This window comes from Stegastes partitus, unplaced genomic scaffold, assembly GCF_000690725.1.
Source record: "Stegastes partitus isolate 25-593 unplaced genomic scaffold, Stegastes_partitus-1.0.2 Scaffold909, whole genome shotgun sequence".
Lineage (NCBI taxonomy): Eukaryota > Metazoa > Chordata > Actinopteri > Pomacentridae > Stegastes > Stegastes partitus.
This window is the reverse complement of record NW_007578640.1, coordinates 1-22,563: the sequence shown is the minus strand read 5'-3', so window position 1 is coordinate 22,563 and position 22,563 is coordinate 1. Positions and strand designations below refer to the sequence as shown.

The following is a 22,563-nucleotide window of genomic DNA, read 5'->3' as shown; positions in this document are numbered from 1 at the left end:
CTTTCTTTGTAATGTTTTACAGTGTATACAATGAAGAAAGGAACCGTCTTCGCCTCAGAGCATGGGAACAGAGGAACCAAGAAACCAGCCAAACCAAAGAACTTAATCCAGAGAATGTGCCACTTTTTGGGGAACCATACAAGGTAAGAACATGCATAGCAGAGTGAGGTTTTCAAGGATAGCACTGTCTTTTTGTTACACTCCTAGTAGACTGGTTTAGACAGCTCTGGTCCGTTTATGTGTAAACAGCAGTGTCGCCTCAGGCAAGGCTTTTACTCTAGTTATTATTAATAGCAAGGTGCTTGTCTTTGATGATTTGCTCAAAAAAGGTTGTTAAGATTGAATACCATAATAGTGTTGTATTTTAAGTAAAGTGTGTGTGGAATGCGTCTTTATCTCATAACATGACATTAAAAAAATCTAATTGTAGCATGCAATAGACGCATGCTGACACATTACATTTAGATTACATGTTCTGTGACCTGCCCAAAACGCCTTTTCCTGCAGTTTTTTCCATTTGAATTTGGTGGATAAGAAAAAAATGATTAAATTAATTATTGCATTTTCAGCGATGGTAATAAATTAAAGCAGACAGTATGAACGTATTTGCAAATTGGGCACAAATTATTGTTTTAAAAATCTTTTCAATGACACCTTGATGCTTGAATGTCCTTATTCTTGCTTGAAATGTAATAAGCAGTGTGGTGCAGCATATTCATTTAGCTCAGTATTATTATGTTTGAAAAAATTTTGTAAAATGAGATATTGGAAATGTGTTAACATAAAAGGCCTTCCTTCCTTTTGTAGACAAATAAAGGGGACGAGCTTTCAAATCGAATCCAGAGGATGCTGGGCAGTTACGAAGATGTGAATAACTCCTGTCCCTTTTCCACCGAGGCTTTACCCATTCCTACTTACGCAACCTTCTCACAGTCAGATCTGGGTCAGCCAAACACAGATAAATCAACAAAACCTCCATTCCACAACCAGGTCCTTTACATGTCCACCCAAAGCCAGAAAGGGCTGTCTAGTAGCAGTTACTCTCCTCAGCCCATCAGGACGTCCACTGCTTCTCCTAACCACCAGGGACATTCATCCACTTTCTCGAAGCCTTCTTTGAACAACAGCCAGCTCGGCCACGCAGCAAATCAACAAAAGAAGAGTGAAGTCTTCTCAGATCTCAGGGAGTGTGACAGCCTTCCTCGGGAAATGTCTGCTCTGTCTCCTGATGCTCAGCCACTACCCTTCCTACATTCCAGTGACCATCATAACACTGACACAGACACGAAGGACACACTTGATAGACATCAGCTCCCAGGGTCCACAGATCTTTCCTCTGACTCTGCTGTCGGCATGGATGTTTACTCTAAAGACGCATGTCTGCCTCAAGCCAACAAGACTAGCGCACTACCCTCCCAGACCTTTCCCCCACGCTTGTCATCTAAGCAGCCCAGCATAGTCATGCCCCAGAAGCCAACAGCGTATGTGCGGCCCATGGATGGTCAGGACCAGGTGGTTAGTGAGTCACCCGAGTTAAAGCCCTCACCAGAGCCCTATGTCCCACTACCAGAGTTAATCAACGAAGCTGACCTGGCCAAAACGAAGATAATGCCACAATTTTTGGAGGTAAGTTTATTGTCTTTGAACATATAACTGTTTTTATGACTGTTCTTTAACCCTCTAAACCCCAAGACCTACCAGCAGGTTGAAAAGGCATGTTTTATTTTTTTAATTGCCCAAATTACACCATTTATCAGATTCAGATGCTGTAAAATGGAAAGAATCATTGGATTCTCAACTTTCTGACAGTCCTCAAGCTAATCATGTGCCAAAATCTAAACTTAAAATTGTGACGTTTAATCAAAATCCCTTTATTCTACATGTCTCATTTAAAAATTCTGCAAAAGTAAACTGTTTGCACCAACTAGATTGTATAAAAATGCACTCCTTGGTGCAAATGAGAAACCATCAGTTACCCAGCTGCAACCAGCTGCCATGTGACAAAAATTCAGGGACTTCTCACCTGAACCGGGATGAACTGCAGACTGAGCTTATAAAAAGCAGATGCGAGACAAATACGGAAAATAAATTACAAATTTGAGTAGTAAAATATCTGTAGTATATAGAGTCACCTGTGGGCACTTACACAATGTTGTACAATTTGACTCCTAGTTTTTGTTTTTTTGTTTTTTCATTTTGTAAAATGAATAAACAAACAAATTAAACTTCACTTTTTCCTTTGAGATGAATTGTTACAATGTATCTGTGTCATACCACACATAAGAAATTTAAAGTTCTCTCTACTGCTGTGTGCGGTTTCCATACAGGTGCAATACTTTATATTGCAGTTAAAAAAAAAAAAAAAAAAAAAGAAATTTAAAGTTCTCTCTACTGCTGTGTGCGGTTTCCATACAGGTGCAATACTTTATATTGCAGTTAAAAAAAAAAAAAAAAAGTCCACAGTAAGTAAAATGTGATGGGAGCAAAACACACCCAGAAGCTACATGAAGTCCAGAGGGTTAAATCAAACTATCAATTGTAAGATGAAAATGAAGCACTAATCAGATACACAAATGTAACAATTGTATTAAATTAAAGCCTAAATAAAAATTTTAAAAGAACTAGTTGGCATTGTGGGAATTACGCCTCATTTATTTTCTAGCCAAATTTAAATGGATCAAAAGTGCTTTGCAATTTTGACTCTGTTCACACACACTCAAACACGAGGGGCAGCAAGCTACCATGTAAGGTGCTGCCATAACCATCAAGGCATTGTTGGTGTCTCAGAATCAAAGCACCTGCCTGTTATTAGAGGCTGACCCACTTTCTCCTGAGCTGCAGCTGCCCAAGTTAAAGAGAGGTTTAGTACCGCTCTCGTTCATGCCTGTTAGATATGAGGCTAATGCCACGAGACACTTGGCTCAGCATAGATACTCAAAACGGTGGCAAACAGCCTTCTTAAGAAGATAAAATACCACGTTTCCCTCCAAACCTCAACTTGTTACTTTTAACCTTTTTTTTTTTTTTTTTGTTGCGTTCAGGACTAGCTAGCCAAGCCAACTGTTTTCCTCTGTAGGCTGCTGGATGTAACTTCATATTTAGCACAAAGCCAGTGGGGAAGAAAATAAATAAATGTAATTCACAAGATATCAAACCGTCTGTTTAATAGAAATGATATCAAACTTAAAAGTGTGTCACAGGATTAGCTGTAGCCACTCTTTGGGTTTCATTCTGTCAAACACTCATTAACCTCTGGGAAATGTGTTCCTTAAACACTTCCTAAAACGACTACGAATACAAAATAAACTACAAAATTACAAAAATGACCACATGGTGTACTTATGAGCAAGGTTTTGCTGCAGGACTGGGTTGTTAGTAATTTGTATTTTTAAAAAAGAATGTTAGTTTCAAGTTTTGAAAGAAGTAGTGAAATATTTAAACATTGCTAGGTTTACAGGTTGAAAAAAGCACATAATTTATACTTTTGCATAGCATATACATAATGTATACAGTAATTAGCGAGATGTTGTATATAATCGTCCATGACTTGCTAACAATATATTAGGTGACACTGACTCTCTTGTGTGGTGCTTCTGAGTCTGTGGATCAGGCAATAGGACAAGGGAAGTCCTCTGTATTCTTTCTCAACACTGTTGTCTTAGCCTTGAATATACTGTACTGTGGGCTCAGAGGATTGGATTTCTGCTGCTCTCATGATGTTCTCTGAAACGTCTTTAAAGTTATGATGTTTCTGCTTGACTGTTCAGGTGTTCAAAAAGGTTCTTGTACTCTCTTTGTTTTGGAGAATTTGGCTGAACTCCAGTTCAACTCTATTCATCTGTTCTGTGTCACACATAAACATACAACCAACCCTTGCACCTGCAGCACTCCACTCCCTCCCTCTTACCATCCTGCAGCAGCACAGCAATGCTGAATAGCTGCTGTTTTTACTGCTGGGTTTAATCCAGTGCAGGATAGCTTGGCAGTGACTCACTCTCCTATTTCTTACCAACCCCACACTCCTGAGTTAAGTGCCTCATCTGCAAAAGGCCATACTGAAGTCAGTTGTTTTTAAATTTAGATTGAAAATGTCCCTTTAGCTTCTAAATCACTGAGAGAGAGTTATTGCGAAACTCATTTTGGGATGTATTGCATAAGTGGGAGGAGTAACATGGTTACAATAAAATATAATTCTCAACAATGAGCAATATGAGCCAGAGGACAGGCAAATATTCAGGTATCTAGATTATTGTTGCAAAACACATTTAATAAAACAAATCAGCTAAACAGAAAATTGCTTTATAGAAAACATATCAGCATCTCAGATGTTAGCTGATGCATTTACTGTGTGTGTGTTGTTATCAACCATGTCTTTTTGAACATGTCCTCTCATGTCTTACACAGGTGCGCTTTATGGTGTATGTGGCAAGCAGTCTGTGGTTTGTGTTTTTGTGTGTGTGTGTGACCTCGACTGCCTCTGATAAATTCACCCCTGGGCTCAGCAGAACAATAAATGAGCTTTGTCACCAACTTACATAACTGCTCTGGGGGCCCATTCAGTCTGACCTTATCTCAAACACTGTCCATTCAGAAGGAAAAACTGAAAGAGACGCCTGAAAACAAACAGAAATGTAGCCTGTTGACTCATTCATACGCAGTATTTATCTAATGTAGAGGCTGTCCTCCTCTGTTGGTACCTGATAGGAGGTATTGCATCACTCATGTAGTTTTTGACGTTTTAGTTAGTAGTGGTGTGGTATGCTGACTGTTTCAAATGTTTTTTCTCTTTCACTTTCTTTCATTTTTTTCCCTCACTTTTATCTGAAGTGCCAGCCATTTCAGGTAATCTTGTTTTCTCAACGGAGCGAACAAGGTTTTATCCAGTGAGATTCTTCTGTCTTTTTAGCACTTGCAGGCTTGTAACACAAAGATGATAGTGGGTGTGTAATAATGTATTTATAGTCATTCATAAAGCTGCAGTCACTTCTATGTAAACAGTACATGTTTGTAGTTCACATAGACAGATTTTAAGATAAGTGACGGCTCTTGTATTACAACTCTGAATGGCCTGTACTAGGAGTAGATAAGCCTGGTTGTGAATACGGTATAGATGCATTGCACAACATGGAGTGCACAATGTGAAAGGAAGATTTAATGATCTTTAAAATCTGTTTTCAAGTTTGGTCTTTGTCTTCTAATTGCATACGATGTGCTATCAGAGGCTAATAATAAGAATAATTACTGTTTTCCTCTTTACAGACAAAGACAGATGAAGCTCAGTGTGTGGAGGACATCTTAAGGGTAAGTCCAGTTGCTTCCTTTGTCATTAACAGTTTAGATACAAAGTATGTGCATAAATGATTCATACTAAATTATCCTTATTATAAATATCCATTCTTATCTAGAACAACAGCAGACTGGAGTTGACCATAGTAGCCTCTGCTAAAAAGATGAACTTTACATTATAGCATGTACTGATATAAATATCAATTATTTTTAAAGTATTGTAAGCAATGTTAAAGGCAGATATTTAAGTTTCATCAATACAAAATATATATTTTGTATTTGTCTTTAGAATTTAGTAGTTTAACACTGATTTTCATAACAAGCAAACCTAATGCAAAATCTGTCAAGCATGACTGAAAGGACAGCACGTGTAGTTTTCCTTGATGACATTTAGGAGTTCATGCAGGTCCAATAACTGCCCTCACCTGTTAGTCTAACCAGCTCACCTGGATGCTCTTCTTGCATCTGTTATGTACAATATTTAAAAATGGTGGCCCTGCTCACTAGCAGCTACTGCATTTATATGATTACAAGTCTGACAGAACAACAAATGAAATGAAGTCCAGCAATCAGGGACAGATTTGCCTGTTCTCACTAACCTGTGATATCTGCTGTTACTAGAGTGAGAGAGCATTTTGCTATCATAATGTGCACTCTGCTTAGCACAGATTGTACCTAATGTGACAAGATGTGACTGTTCATGTTGCTTTTTCATTCAGATGTAAAAGTTTCCAGTTGCTCCACAATCCCACTAACTTGAGCAACAGCTGATGAAGTTTTATTTAGCTTTCTTTTAAATGTCTTCTGAACTCTCGATGTTGGGATTTTCTTTATCAGTGTTCCTCCCTCCTTGATGCTGATGTAGAAGAGTTGTGGAGTTTTATATAAAAATGTTTCTGAACACCGTGTAGCTATACACGCTTTCTGTCAGACACGTGCACCCTGTCCTTATCCTAAGGGACTGGACAATGACTGCAGATCTCTGCAGGTCATTGAAGCAATCCAAAATCTAAATTTGAGTTCAGCCGCCAGTGAACATACCTGCTCTGTGACATTGTGACATTTACGCCCACAAGGATGAAGTGATTAGATTCTGGTGGTCAAAGGTTGAGGTCATGGTAGCCTCACAAAACACATTTTTGGTCATAACTCGACAATTCATTCACTAACTGAGACAAAATTACATACAAATATCTAAGGAATTTTATGTCCAAAAATCAAATATCAACTTGAGTGTGACATTATAAAGTTCTATAAACACTTTTTGGTCATTATTCAGCGCAATAACTCAAGACAGAATGGGGGTTGGGGGGTTTGACCATATTTCACATTTGATCAGGTGCCATATTGATGGCACTAGTTTTGGGAGGACACCATGAACTGTCCTGATTACATAGATGTTTATCTAAATCTTTTGTGCTGCTTGGTTGAAGAAGTGTTTGACGCCACGTTTTAGGATTTGTAGCTACAACAGAAATGGCTACAACTTTGTGTTCTATCAGAACCAACTTTCCTGGTGAAGAATGTAAACATTCATGGAACAAGACTCTGTTTTGTGTTTTCACTACATGTATGAATCTGGATTGACTTGAATTGTAATTGCAACTTGACTGGTTGGTGGAGGCAAACATCATCAAACAGGTTATTCTAGTTTCATAAAGAGTGGAGCGTGTGTTGTAGCGGGACTCTGTCGTCTCATTAACTCATTGAACTTTTTGTTTCTCTTCACAGGAAATGACTCACTCATGGCCTCCTCTCCTGCCAGCGATACCCACACCTAGTAGAGATGAACCCTCCAAGTCTCCGTTCCCAGCCAAGGTGAGGGATTAAAGGTTGAGAGTGACTAAAATCTGTCTTGCTTCTATGCTTAATGGCTTAATGCTCACATGTGTATTAGAGGAAGGGTCCGAGTTTCCCTATTGTTTTCTCTTTGTGAGAGAGGACAAAGAGCAAACTCAGAATTCTTGTGCACACACCGCATCATGTTTTTGAATTTAAAATGTAACTAATTCCATGCTTTAAAAAAATAAAAATCCAAGTTAGTTATTGATAGGGTTCTTGGAACATGTGGATTCTCATGTGCACTCGTTTTACTTCAGTGATCCTCTACTTTACTATCAGAACAAATCCAAAAACAAGAACAATCCAAGAAAGATCATGCAGCTATTTCTAACAAGACCTCATTTGTATTAAAGTCATAATGTTAATCATATATTTGATGTCTTATAAGAAGTGGTGAATTGAATTAACACTAAGTCCTGGTAAAGGTTAACACATGCAGGTTTGTTATAAAAAAACAATTATTGATTTAGTGTCAATGTCTTCTCAAACACAGGAATGACAGAGATTAAACCTTTCTTGTTTCTCCTTTTTCTCCGTCTTCACAGGAAGCAGAGCGTGCCTCTTCACGTCCAGGACAAAGTGAGTAATGATTGGAAGATGAATAGCATTCACTCATAAAACACGCAACAATAGTTATCGTTGTTAGCGTGTCTGGAAAAATTAAAACTGAAGGGAAACCAGGATTAGAGTCTGTTATGTCTGTCGTTTATGCTGGGAGCAGGTACATTGATCATCAGTTTTCATACAACGTGTCCTCAAAACCCTTTTGCTAAAAATCAGAGGTTTGATCATTGTAGGTTAGAGCTGCTATGATCTAAATGTCACTTTCTCCGATACTTTTATCATCCACTGAGTTACAGCAATACGTCTCTGATGGTCTGTCCCCTGTTATGTTCCTTTTTCTTCCAAGCAATGTTTCTATGGCAACTTGTTCAACCACTGTGCCCTATTCTGTGAACTGGCCACAAAATACCAGAGGGGAAAAACAACCCTACAATTTCATCTCACATTAATCTCAGCTAAGAGAAAGAGGCATCTAAAAGAGCAGAGTAGTGAGCGCTCACCGTTCCCTTTTCTCCGATGTAAAACCTTGTCGCCCCTTATTCCTTAAGTTCCAGTGACTCCTTCTTTCATTGCGCACTTATTAGCTTGTTTTCACTGTGCTCATTTCTACTTGTCAGTTGTAGTGTCTTGTACCTTTTTTTTTTTAGACCACTAAGTGCTTCATGTGCATTGAACCCATGTTCTTCGGGCCCTCTTAGGCAAAGCAAGGAAAGTGAATGTAATAAAAATCTTAATTTAGCTGGGCATACTGGTTAACCCATTAACACTCACAAGTCCAAATATGGGCAGGGTGACAATTCCTCCACTGTATTTTGAGTGGGATCGGCCCATTTGATAGGCAGTGATAATAGTTGTAGCAGTAGCAATAGCTCTTTATTTTGTAATGGCAGTGCATACACAACAAAGTAATAGTATCCTGCTTTTCCTGTTGTCTGTAGGGGTTCTTGCTGCACACTGTTTTCACTCTTATAGTCTAACAGACAAAATGCTTCCAGACTAGCAGTTTTTAGTAACAATGTTTTGGATGTTAAGGGTTGAAATGCCACTAACTTTAAAGTGCTTGTAGCATTTTTAAAAAAACAGGGGTCAGCATTGTTGTTATGAGTCACCCAGCTGCTGAAATACCTGCCAGAAACAGGGATGCAATCTTTTACTAACATAAACTCTAAACACTTGCTTAGTGTTCATAAAAATAGTTCTGTGCAAAAGCTCATGTTTTATGGATTTCTGGGATGATAAAATTCCCTGTTATGAGACTTGAGTTTTAAAAGTCATATTCAGGTCAGCCCATTTTGGAGCCAGTGCAATATTAAACTTGCATAAAGCAAATTCATTTCATACTAAGTGATAGTCTGCCTGGCTAGTCTCTGCAATCTCTCAAATGTTTATCTAAGTTTTGTGGCTGCAATGGCAAACTTAGACTTAACAAAATAACAGTGGTGTCTAGCGTGTGTTTTATTATAAAATTTACGTCTGAAAATTCAAACAAAACAGGTCATTGTGTCACTCAGTGATGCTCAAACATTACAAACCTATTGTACTGTACAAAAGAAACCCCACTGTGTTTTTTCTTACGCGAATAATGTAGAAATTCAGTGACAAGAAATGTTTAATTGTTGCACCATATTATGTAGCTGTACCTGTAGTTATAAATTTGGTGTTATGTTGAAACAGAAAACTGTTTATTGTAACAGTTTCATCTTTCCAGTGTTAAAAAAGTTTTGATCTGTGAAATTGACAGGCGACCAGTCAGATAATTACTTTAACAAAACTGAGATGCAGTGTGTAAATGCCCAGTCCACTTTTTTTTTTTTTTTACATTTATTTTCATGGATTTTGATTATTTTTGTTGGCTCAATGTTTGTTAAATGTTTGGTTTTTTTTCCCCCCAGAAAATCATGACTCCTCCCTTGCAGATCCATCCCATCTCAACCAGCAGAGCTCCTCATCGTAAGTCACTTGGTTTTTCAAAAGAACAATTTTTGTGCCATAATTACAAAATGAGACCATTGAAAGTTCATGAACCACCATCACCAGAGATTCACCATCATCACCATTAAATCTGTATTTAAGCCAGATCAAAATTCTGTCCGTGACTTGACAGATTTATACACAATGTTTTCAACCAGCCACTCAGAATCTGCTGGATGTAGGCTGATGTGACTCAAACCTGGTTTCACCCACAATTCACCGTAAAGAAGCATTTTATACACTCGACACTTGGAGGACACTCTAGACAAAACACAGTGTCATACATGTTTTCATTACAGCTGCAAATAATGATTGTTTAGTTTCATTATCAAGGCAAGAAAAAATGATGCTATAAATTCCCATGAACCAAAGTGGTGTATTCAAATAGCTTATTTAATAGGTGAAACCCCAAATATGTTCATAGCACTATTAAAAATGATAAAAGAAGCAAACAGCAAATGCCTGCTTAAAAAACGAACAACTAATTGATGATCAGAATTGTAACTGATTAATATTGTGTCAAGCAAGTAATCAATTAGTTCACGGTTCACTGTGGCTCTAAATACATAACGCACAGTTCTGGAATTATTCAGTTGTGAATTGAAAAACCAGTGTTCCACATTTCTTCCTTTGGGTTCTTCTTAATGTTTGCCAAAAACCCTATCTACCAGAAATACCTGGGTATGTAGGTCACAAAGGGTATTATAATGAATATTTTTGCATGTTTGTGTGTCTGTGCTACAGTTCATTTGAAGCAGCACATTCCAGCGGGTTAGAGTCTACAAGCTCCAGCGATTCCGGCAGCAGCTCCGGATCAGAGTCCGATAATGAGAGCACCACTGAGGAGCCACCTCCACCCCCAGTGAGCAGCTCAGTTAAAACTGAGGTAATGTGTTCTTTGTGTATACAGGAATGCACAAATACAGAATAAAAGACACGCATAATCTTCTTCATTTTCTAAAATCACAACATTTGTGTCTTTTTCTAGCCTGATGCTCCAGCAGTGAGCCGTGGTGACTGGCAGTTGGGGAACTGGATCAGGTCCAGCCAACAAAACTCCGGCACTGAAAGTCAAAGTGGTGCACACGTCTCTGAGAGCCCCACTCACAAAACCCGACCGCCCACTCAAAGCTCCAAGAAGTCCAGCGTAGAGGTGGTCGACCCCACCGGGCACTCTAAGCCTCAGCTTTCCTCTCATCAAAAAGAGCTCACTGACAACCTTCCCATTCCCCAGCAGCACAGGAAAGGCACTCAGGACAACAGTTGCCATCAAAGTAGCCAGAAATCCCTCTCTGCTGATGTGAACAGCTGTAGCAGTTCCAGGAAACTCTCAAAACCGGCGAAGGCAGCTTGCCCAGATCGCACTGAAGCAGCAGTCAGTGCAAAGTGTGAGGAAATCATAACCACACAGAAAAAAGAACCATGTTTCACAGATAGACCCAAGGTAAAGACGAAAGCAGGACATGGTAAGAAGAGCAAGGACAGCAGTGACACTAAAAGAGACATTAAAAGGACTAAACACACCTCACTCGTCAAGCAGAAGGCTGACTCAGAGCCAGGGCCTGAAGCCACACTCGTCCACTTTGGTCATTGTCCATCATGTGGTGTGCGCTATCCCAGCCCCTGCTCCTGCCCCACCAAAGGTCCTGCTCAGCCTGACCAGCTGTCTTCTGCCCCACCGGTCAAAATCAGTAGCAAACCCAAGGCAGAAACCACCTGCCAGAGGGACACCAAAATGTCTCACAAAACAACCCACAAGCACTTACAGAAGCCTGAGCATACAGCCAAGAGTTCACGGGACCTCCACAGGCCTCCTAGATCCCTGATGGTGAAAATAGATCTAAGTCTGCTCTCAAGAGTCCCGCAGACTTCCAGCATTCACCAAGGGATACCCAGCACTTCAGAGAGCTCACATGGAGGAGGCAGTGATGCTTCTACGTCACACAAACACACCAAAACCCGCAAAAAGAGTATACCTCAAAATGTGAGAAATACAGAGCTTGTTCTACTTACCATACGTGTACATAAGGAATGTCCTGTTTATGTAATGTGTGATTTGTTTTCTTTTTCTAGATTGAGGTAGACAATAAAACTCTTCCCAGGAAGAAGCAGAAGCTGGAAAACAAGAATACCTCATCAACTCATGTTTCTATGAAACTGGAGTAGGTCCCCTAAATCACAGGCATATTGTTTGTACTGGGCATTATATTTTTTTATTCTCCAAATTAGATGTCCATTTTACACAAGCTCTTTGATCTCATCTCCTCCAGAAATTCCAGCAATCCAGCAGAGGCTCAGGAGCAAAAGAAGGCCAAGAAAAATCCTGTACATTTTCAGCACCCTCCTGCACCATCCAAAGATGCTGCTAAAGAGTTAAAGTTAGACAAAGGCTGTTCAGGGAAGACGCAGGAGTCCAGTAGGGAGGCTGCAAAGAGCAAGGACTTCCGGAAGCACAAGAAGAGCAGTGGAAAACACACAGAGCACCCACGCCATGAAAAGGTACCTGTCAAAACATAAGCGCCTCACATATGAAATAAGTTATTGCTTTTTTATCCTGGACAAGCTTCTGCAAGTTTGTATACCTTGAAGGATTGGAACTAATGATAAAGGCTTATAAATTCTTACAGTGCAATAATTATTTAGTAAGCAGAAGCGGTCACATTGTAACAAAAGATCTTCCCTTCATATCCAGCAAAAGCCCCCAAAGAGCAGCCTTGCTGTCCCGTCACCTTCACGGCCCATCAGGGCAGCTTTGACCAGCAGGCCGATGCTCAGATTCGAGGAGAGGTAAGATTTCTCTCTAAGAAGCTGAAAGTTAAATTTTGTCATCTCACCATAAAGCGTGCCTCTCTTTGGATTTTTAGAATTTCATATTTCCATACTGTGTCTATTTGTCCACAGGAGGAAAAAAATCCACAGTGCAGAGACAGTTGTGAAATCTTAACCACATATTTAACAAGGCAGTGTTGGTTTTATCAGTGTACCAAAGCCTTTGACAATGATGTTTGTTGTTGGTTGGGGCCACCTACATAATGGGAACTCTCAGCATGTTAGGACAGCTTTTCTCCTGGTCTTAAGGCGTAAATTAATATCAGGCAGAAAAGCAGTGTTGTGCTGCCCACTCTGAGGAAAATTTCAGGCCTGTTTCACATGTGACTACACCTCATCATGCTCTGTTGAACCTGTAACTACACACAGTGTTTCTAGAGTTCACCTGCACTTCACTACAGCTTAGTAAAAAGTTTAACCACTGGATTCTCTGAGGGCATTAAGTTACTCTTTAAAAGCTACAGCTAGCATCTGAAAAATAAGTTTTGACGCTTCTGTGAGAAGCTATGACCAAAGTATGTCATAGTTATATCTTGTCATAGTTATATGAACATTTGATTGGATACGTTTTTGCATATGCGGCTGAGTTCACAATGACTAACAAATGGTAATTAATATGCACAGACAGTCCCACTCACTGAAAGCCTGCCACTTTTGTTGCATATTTCACGCAACACTCTCCTCCCCTTTTGTTATCTACATGTCAATGTTTTGAAAATTCCCTTCACTCTGAGAAACAACAGCCTCCGAGTGAGCAGCATCCTACGAGCTGAAAATGGCGATTTGTTTATGCTATTGTCTCACCAAAATATTTCTGTCTACTGTTTTGCATTACTATTTTGCATTGACATCACTGCTACATCCTAGATGATTGCAATTGGTGTAAATTGGTGAAACACAAACAAGTCGGAGAGTTTTTTTCACCCCCTATATCGGAGTGATAATGAGCTTCAGCCAGATCATTCTCTAGCATTAAAACAGCGCTGTGGAGTTAGGTCTGGCTATGTGACACAATACAAAAGAAGAAACGTGAACACAATTTTCCCTGTTTGACTTAAAATATGTGTTTCCCAATACACATCCTGCAACGTGATCATTATCACCCGTTGGATTTCCTCTTAGTATGGTCCATTTTAGTGGGAAAATGACAAATCTGGTGAGTTAATGGACTTTCATGTGGGTGGGTGATGAAGAAAGCAGTGAGCTGGTGTGTCATGTGTGGGATGGAAGAAGTGGCTAAGAGTTTCCAATCATTTAGTTGTCAGTTTCTTGTAAAGGCTCATTGTAGTCACACACTGTCGTGTTCTTTTCACCCTTTTTAGTAAATGTCGTTTGTTGTTTAATGTTAAGTTTATTTATTGTCTTCAGGAGTGGCGACTTTCTTGAAACTAATTTAAGCCTCCACTTGAGTCAAAGGATATCACAGCCTCCAAAACGTGGCTGGTTTGAACAATCCTGTCCTTTTAGTGTTTGAGAGTAATTTATGATGAAGGAAATGAACTTCAGGAGAAAAAATAAACGCAGATATTTTCTGCATCTTTTTATAGTCTTGTGATTTCTTAATCAGATATTGTTGTTCCTCCTCTTTCACACACAGGCAGCATCCAGTGAAGCATTACATAAAAGAGGCCAAAAGACTGAAGCACAAAGCAGATGCAGAGGTAGGATTTCAGATGAGTTTGCACTTATATAAGAACAATTACTGCAGTCTGCACAGCAAAACAAATAACCAGTAACTGAACTGCATTTGTTGGTTGTATTTTTCTCTCTATAGTCTGATAAGCTCAGTAAAGCTTTCAACTACCTGGATGCAGCCATGTTCTTTGTTGAGAGTGGGATTGCCATGGAAAAAGATCCACAGATTTCAATGTCTTCCTACACGATGTTTGCAGAGACTGTGGAGCTCCTTAAGTAAGAACCCACTATTGTCATAGATTGTCTACACTGTTAAAATATAATAGTTAGTAATTAATAACTGTAGTCATTTTGTGGTTGTGAAAAGCTGGTGGAGAACCTGCCTGGCTTTGCAGTTCAAGTCATCAAGATGTTTTTTTAATTATTATTTTTATGGCAAGGTTAAAGCTTAACATTCGGGTTCTATAACTGAGTTTGATTCATGCCTTATTTCAGCTGCTGCACTTTCCTCTCTCACAGGTTTGTACTGAAACTTAAAAACTCAGTGGATCCCTCTGCTCCACCCTCAGAAAAGGACTTTTTATCTTTATGGTAAGGTGCCTTCTGTGCTGTCATTACACAAACTAAAATGTCTGGTGAGATACTTCTAACAGATTAATTTAAATTTAGATCTTTGCTTATTTTCACTGCTGTACCTCAAACAGATTTAACTCCATGGTGATTCTGGAGGCTTTTGTACATGTTGGTGCTGCATTATATTGAAACAATTAGAGACAGTGAAATATACAAGTCAGTAGGTAATTGTGCAGCACTTTAGGTAGTTAAATATGTAGAATAGGGGATTTAATTTCATGTCCGGTGTTGATTCTGTACATCACACTGATTTATAACATAATGAGCTTTATTACTAAAATCTGTTAGCAGAAACAGTTCTGTCATTTTTTTTAATCATTACTTTACGTCATATCTTAAACAGTGGAAGAGGAGAGTATATGTGACTTTATTTTAGCTTGAAATTGCTTGTCTGTTGTACTTGTTTTTTACAGATATCCAATGTTTTCCAACTCATTTTGACCGAGAGATGTTGCCAATATATGCGTTTTTTTTAACCTAATATCAGAGAACATAAACTCTTTCGTCTTTATTTTTGAACACATTAATATGCCGGCTCTTCTGTAGGTATTGGCACCGAAACCGTAATAAATGACCTCTGGGGCTAAATTATTCAAGATTAGAGGATTAGTAAGCTACAGCATTATTGGTTCTGGTATCCATACTGAAGAAGTTAATAAAACTGATTTCCGTTTTATTATTGCTACATAAATGTGTGCACATTTTAGCTCACCAGCTCCTAATTCGTCTGTGTTTCATTTCTACTAAAACAGAATTGAGCTGAGCGTGTTTGCAAAGGGTGGAGGCAGCTCTCTCTCTCTCTCTCTCTCGTATCCTGCAGCACACAGCTCTCCGTGACACTGCTGTAGAGAATTCATTGTTTAAGTGTGGTTACACTTCGCTAGAGTGCTGACAATGCTTGTTGCCACAAGTACAACAAGTATTTTGCATGTAAGAGCTGAAACACGATCAGTGTATGGAAACATCCAGTCAGTGTTTATCACATGCAGCCAGAGAAATGCCCAGTTTGTGACTGCTTTGGTTATATTTTCATCTCTGTATGCCACAGCTATGTTATGTATGCTGGCAGACTAGCGCCCTCACGTGGAGTTAACTAAATTACACAAACATGGGTGGTGATGAAAAGGAGCCATTAGCCGGATGATTGTCTGTCTGTGGATGTGTTTATACATTTAGTCCAAAATGATCAGAGCATCATCTGATAGTCATCGTTTATGTTTCAGAACAGTTTTAGGTTTAGCGGTTTGGGGGCTGAAGGCAAACTGTGTCTTGCTTTATTTTCACCTTGCTTCATTTATTAGATGTTGATGTTGGCACTGGGAGAAGAAGCCTCTATTTTCTTAAGTAAAACAATGAATACTACTCAGGAGAATAATGTCAAAAAGTCCTGCATTCATTTTCTTATTTAAAATGAAGAGCAAAAGAGGATTTTTACCAGAGACCAAATCATGCAAATGCTTTTGTTCTTAATTTGTTTGATTATATTTTCTAATATTTAATTAGATTAGTACAGCAGTCCAGCTATCAAGCAGCAAAACAAGATGGCTCTGATGATCGCGTCGGCTATCACCCCTGCAAAAAGGGACACAGCAGATTTCCGAAGGGCTATTCAACGTTTGGTTTATGTCAACCTGTGTGCATCGTTCAGTCGTGTCAGTGCATCTATTTCAGTTTGACAATCTGCTGTGTACATCAGAAATGAAAATGCATGAAGTAATAAATCTAGAAATGTTCGATGCTAAAATCTGTGAAGCTGTACTTGGGCCCAGCAATGGCTTGAGCTAAATGCTAACATGCTCTAATATTTCTAAAAAAATTGTCGAGAGTACAGTTAAAGTACCAGATTATTAAGCAGTAAGTATTGTTAATCAATAAGAGCAGTGGTACTGTTAAAATCTGAGAACAACACTCCTAAGTGTTACTCCACTCAATGATTTTCTGCAACATTTTCATACAAACTTCATCCTACTTTAACAGACTTAACCGATGTTCTCCCTCCCACAATCCTGACAGCAGTTACAATGAACTTATTTTGAGTTGCAAAACAAGAAAATACATGTAATCTCTGTCCATGTGTGCAACCTCACGGCTATGAGCATTAGTCGGCGTCGTCTTAATCTGCCTGTCAGTATCTATTTTTGGCTGATTCCGATATTTCACTTTAAAATCTTTTTGTCTTTAAAGTTGCTCGTTAAACTATTTTGACACATTTGAATGTTTAATTACAGGCAAAGTAGCTTCACAGACAAAATCTACTGAAGAAGATTTTTTTGTTTTCTCTAACGAATCGTGTGATTTCTGAGTAACCTTGAATTGTGTCTTGTAGTTTGAAGTGCCAGTCTCTGCTGCAGATGGCCATGTTTCGCCACAAACACAAAACTGCACTAAAGTATTCAAGGACCCTCACTGATCACTTTAATGTAAGTACTCAAGGGATCTATTTATTTCTAGCAGCCAGTTTTGTGATTATTTGGGTAATATCTAAGTCACATAAAATGTTAATTAAGTTGGCTATACTGTGGTGGAACAAGCTTTTAAATATTGATATATATTTTATTATATGCTATATTTATACTTTCAGAACTCTGCTCAGGCAACAAACAATCCTCCTGGCTGTACATCGAAGTAAGTCATCTGCTGTCCATGTTACTTTTACTGTTCGGGCATATTGCCCTTAACTGTCACAGGCACAGCACATACTCAGTCTTCTTCTGATAGGGTCACAGATAACCCGTCCCCCAGCATGCCGTCTCCAGCCAACACATCCACCAGCTCAGGTCCCGGCTCCAACCACAGTGGCAGCAGCTCGGTTGTGGGCTCTGTTGGCACCACCGTGGCAGTCCCTCAGGCCATCGAACAAGTGGCCTTCAGCTACGTCAACATCACTACGTTATTCTTGAGCGCTCATGACATCTGGGAGCAGGCCGAGGAGCTGGCACACAAAGGCAGCGGTAAGAACAGTGGAAAAGATTATTACTCAAATTTAAAGCCAAATTTAAACCTTGTCTAAACGAACAAAGGCAGAAACCGGCATGAAGCAGCATTCAAAATGTAAAAGATAAAGTGGCGTAGCAAATTCTGAAAGCCATAAGATAAACTAATCCATAAGGGAGGTTTCAAGAATGAATGTTTCATGTGTTGAGGAGATAAAGGCAGGTTGACCTTCTCTAAATGTCTCAGTGTAACCAAACATCACCTCAGTCACCTGAGCATCAAAACACAGCTGAGATCAGACGGCTTTTTTCCTGCTTTTTTTTCATTTGTTGTTGTTACGATACAAAATAAAAGAAATACAACCCTTCTCACGCTGCCCACTCATGCAAATAGTAACTATAGTAAAATGGGACATGTAGAAAAGGCGTTCATTCTATGTTCATAATGACACTAATCTGAATTATTTTTATTATAATAATAACAAACCAAAAAGTCTTTTTTGGAAAAAAACAAAAAAACATTCAAGTTGTCTCTCGTCTTTATTAAGTGTTTGTATTTAGAGCTAAAGTCATTTAGATAAAATAAACCCCCTGATGAAATGACATCCAAACGACCACATGAGCCTGACAACTAAAACCTTTTGGTGGGTGGATCCCAAATATTACAATATACAGAGATGGAACATCTTAACTTTTATCTTGATTTTGTATTAGTCCAGTAAACGTGTATATAATCCAACAGTGTGGGGTCTTAACTTTAATATTTACATTTCTCAGGTAGATGCAGCATGTTATTGTGGTTATTTCTCTATCGGAAAGCACTTTGGCTCAACGTCTTTTGTTTTATAAAGTGCTATATACATAATGGAGACTTGACTTGGATAGTAGGGAAATACCCATAGTGTGAAGTAGTGTGACTGTGGCTTGTTTACATTGATCACACAATGGGCGTGGACTTCATATCACATTTTTTAGATAAGGTACGGGGACTAAGAAAGAGACTGTAGAGTGTGGAACACATCAGTGGTAATCTGATCGAGTTTCATCAATCACAGTAGTTTACGCTTGTTTTACTAACCCTCTGCCTACTATTTTTTCAATTTGGAAAATGGTGGTTTGGCCTGGTGCTTCTCATGGCTGTAGGAGCACCACCAGACTGCACTCTTTTCCTTCAGACACTCATTCTAGCCTCCTTCGGTACATTACTATGCAGAGACTGCCCTGTCCTCTCTGTAGCCTGCATTAACTTAGCTTAAGGCATTACTGGAGCTAATGGATGTAAGGAGAGGAAAAGTCCTTCTGCTTAAAGGAGCCCTCTGTGGCAAAGGTGTGGCAGATGAGATTGGACTGACCTATGCAGTGCTTCAGTGTTTACGTATGTTTGAAAACCATTGCTATTTTATGGTAGTTATTGTCCATCCATCCATCCATCCATCCATCCATCCATCCATCCATCCATCCATCCATCCATCCATCCATCCATCCATCCATCCATCCATCCATCCAGAAAAATCCTGAGTGTCCTAACTGATCTTCTATCTGTGAGGTGACGGTGCTAACTATGAACACATGGTGTGTCATAATATTTCTGTGTGTGTTTCAGGTATGCTGGCAGAGCTGGACACCGTTGTAGGTCCACTGAGCCTGACTTCAAGTATGAGCTCTATGGTCCGCTACACAAGACAAGGTGTCCACTGGCTGAGGCTGGACAGCCAAAAAGTATGATACTGGACTCATGGAAACCCATCAGGCTGCCTTTACTTCACTTTGATGTGTTCAACCCTGATCCAGACCTGAACTGTTCCTCGCACTTGTTTTCGTTTCCTGTATTTCACGTGGACATGAAATCATTTCATCAACAAACGATCTGGACGTCATCTCACGTTTGCTCTTAACTTTGAAGTTCCCAGCAGGGAGACGACACAGAACGATGCACTGGTTATTGATTCTCCCTGACACTAAATCATGGACATAGGTGTTAATCCACACTTTCATGTCTCCCTGTTTCAGGTGAAGTCATGACTCTAAATATTGAAATCAGGGCTTTATTCGAGAGTCATTACATTTGAATGAAGAACATCAAATGCTACCAAAAGTGCAAGTTGGTGGCACTTGGTGGTTCTACCATGTGATCATGTGGTCGTGGTGCAAGTACGGACACAGATCTTATTTATTATTATTATTTTATCACAGCTTTTGTTAATATTGTTACTATTATGACCACTGATTGAGGGGGAAAAAAGGCACTTAAATCATATTTCAACACAGTGTTGGCCAAATGATTTAATTTCACTACATTTTCTGTCTGAATGATTAGTTTGGACTCTGGGATTCTGTTTTTTTTTTTTTACTCTGACTGACTCACATGACAGTTGTGGTGTTCATGTCACACAGGGCTGAAGTAGCTTCTTCTTACAGGTCTCATCTTGACTATGTAGGCAGTACAAGTAAATCAACTATGTTACATTTTTACAGCAAAAAAAAAAAAAAAAAGTGTGTTGCAAAAGGGCCACATGGTAATATTAAATCAGTATTTCATTTATTACTTTGAGAAAATCCCGTATTGGAATCTGTATTTTCAGTTTTTCAAATGAGTGTCCATTTGACAGCTTAAAACGCGCTTCACGTGCAGTAATTACTGAGGAGAAATGACTAACGAGCAGTAATAGTGGTAAGTTGAGATACATTGAATTCACGATACTGAAGAAGAGGCAGAGTAGGAAAGGTTTCACTACTTCAGAGGGAGACATCTGTACACTTCAGACTCTGTGTGTCAGTTCTAACTGTAGCATCAATGATTTCCAAGTGTAACCATTTATTTTTTCATCTCACCGTTCTACAACTCCAAGAGGTTCGTTAGCATCGGTTGTGGAGTTCCTGGCTGTTGCACTGTTGCTAGTAGTAAGGACTAGTTTGTCAGCCCAAAGCAGACTTTATTTTATTCTCGTCATCCTGTTAAAGAGGGTGCCCTCATTCTAATGGAACCTACACATGATAAACACTATTCACATCGACAGACTTTCTGCTCCCTGTATTCATTCCTCTCGTCCATGTTGGCTGTGAAGTGATGGGAACAAAATCCACAGTGGTATTTTTGCGTGACAAAGCATCCCAAAGCTAGCGTGAGGCTTTAGCAGCCGCTATCTAAAAATCACAGCCATACTGGTACAAAAATCCCACTTTGTGTTTTTTCAGACATGCCCCATTTATACTTGGTAGTAAAATACACTTTCTCACAAAGATGGCTGAAATGTGGTCCCATCACAACATGTAAACTACATTGGCTTAATTTAGCAACAAACATGACATATCCCAGGTAAAGGGACGCAACGCACTGTATTGAGCTTCATGTTTTTCTCATTGCCAAATTTTTGAGTACGCTAGTGTTTGTTGAGTTTGCTTCTTTTTTTCTAGAATTTACATTTGCATTAATGCATTGTCCTTTATCTCAGTAAGTTACTCACATACAGATTATGTCTAGACAGATGTCACAGCAGTCACAGCACACAAGAAGGGAGTTTTCAGTCGGATCATGTTAGCTTCAGCTGAACTGTAAAAGCATTTTTCTACAGAAATGAGGACTTTTTTTTACCAAAGGGTTCCCACTGAACAGAAGGACTGATCACACATGTCAAAAAATAGACATTATCTTTTAACCACAGATGTGTCTACAATCAAGTACTTCCAAAATCAAAAACAGGGAAACAGCTCGAAGTCCCAGTCTTTCTTTATACTGGTGGATGTTTGGATTCACATTTGTCATGTTTGTCACTTTGAGTCAAGTTTAGCGGGATTGTCAGTGAACAGAGGTGAAACTACAGGAGTGTTGCCTTTCACATTTTTGCACCAGGAAGCTGAATTCATGTACGTGTTTCCCTACACTTTTGTTGAGAGCAAAATGTTAACTGATTCTAACTGGCCAACCTATAGCTTACTAAAGAATGCAGAGGTTTTTTGAGTATTTTGTAGTAAATTTGAGTGCGTTATTGTACAGAAGACCTTCCAAGACCGGCAGGGCTGTGCTAGTCTTTATTATTGTTTACTGTACGTTTGACTCTGAGCAATAGTGTTTAGTTGGCGCAAAAAAATGTCTAATTCTTATTTATACACGAGGGATACAGTCAGTAGAAAACAGTGATGCTGCAAAATGAACATTGATTTAGACTAGTGCATGTAAAGAGCGCCATTGGTGCCACTGGGCTTTGAAACGTTTTCACTCGTTAATTCAGTTGGTGTGTGTCAGTGTAAATACACGACTAATGAAAGGGCTTAATACGGATCACAAAGTGCTCCCGACTTTATTTTCTCACAAAGGATAAAGTGGTATTTTTTTAGGTAAGGAGCGAGTACACTGGTGCCAAGGCGGGATTTGGGATTGTTTTTATGTACGGACCCTCAGCAGGCTGCTACAGAAACAGCGTCTAGAGTTTCTTACTGAGAATGTCGACGCCACACGTTTAGTGAAACTGCAAAATTTGGCATTCACAAATATTTCAACTTCATCTGTTTTTCATCTGAATTTCTGGGTTCATGTCTTTATCTGTGGCTTTATTTCCTTTATGCTCGATTGTTGCTGCTTCGTTTTTCGAATTACCCTGCAACAAGTTTGTCCAAATCATTATTTACTGGAAAAATGTTAAGAAAGGTTTTTGAAGGATGCTTTTGTTTTCCATTTTGTGAAATATGTAAAAATAATTTGTGTTGCAGTGTACAGATGTGAATAAACACTGGAAAACTAATTTACTGTTGTTTACTCTTATTTTTCACAAAGAAAACAAGAGTTACACTATTTGATTTAAATAGATAGAGCACAGACAGGTTCACAGCGAGACTTTTTTTTTTTTGGTTTTCGTTGCCTCGCTGTAATCTT

At 39.1% G+C, this 22,563-nt stretch overlaps 1 protein-coding gene across 1 annotated transcript in view; it reads left to right on the top strand.

Annotated features, from left to right (window-relative positions):
• LOC103366111 (AF4/FMR2 family member 1-like) overlaps positions 1–22,432 on the top strand; it is a 30,206-nt gene extending 7,774 nt beyond the window's left edge. The window contains exons 2-19 of the mRNA XM_008293749.1: positions 23–143; positions 808–1,626; positions 5,260–5,301; positions 7,018–7,104; positions 7,674–7,707; positions 9,585–9,642; positions 10,408–10,549; positions 10,652–11,647; positions 11,737–11,825; positions 11,934–12,162; positions 12,356–12,450; positions 14,090–14,153; positions 14,267–14,403; positions 14,647–14,718; positions 17,087–17,180; positions 17,342–17,385; positions 17,479–17,711; positions 19,297–22,432. Coding sequence (XP_008291971.1) covers positions 23–143; positions 808–1,626; positions 5,260–5,301; positions 7,018–7,104; positions 7,674–7,707; positions 9,585–9,642; positions 10,408–10,549; positions 10,652–11,647; positions 11,737–11,825; positions 11,934–12,162; positions 12,356–12,450; positions 14,090–14,153; positions 14,267–14,403; positions 14,647–14,718; positions 17,087–17,180; positions 17,342–17,385; positions 17,479–17,711; positions 19,297–19,418 — 3,478 coding nt within the window. The 3' untranslated portion in view covers positions 19,419–22,432. The remainder of the gene's footprint in view (positions 1–22; positions 144–807; positions 1,627–5,259; positions 5,302–7,017; positions 7,105–7,673; positions 7,708–9,584; positions 9,643–10,407; positions 10,550–10,651; positions 11,648–11,736; positions 11,826–11,933; positions 12,163–12,355; positions 12,451–14,089; positions 14,154–14,266; positions 14,404–14,646; positions 14,719–17,086; positions 17,181–17,341; positions 17,386–17,478; positions 17,712–19,296) is intronic.
• Positions 22,433–22,563: the final 131 nt, after the last annotated feature.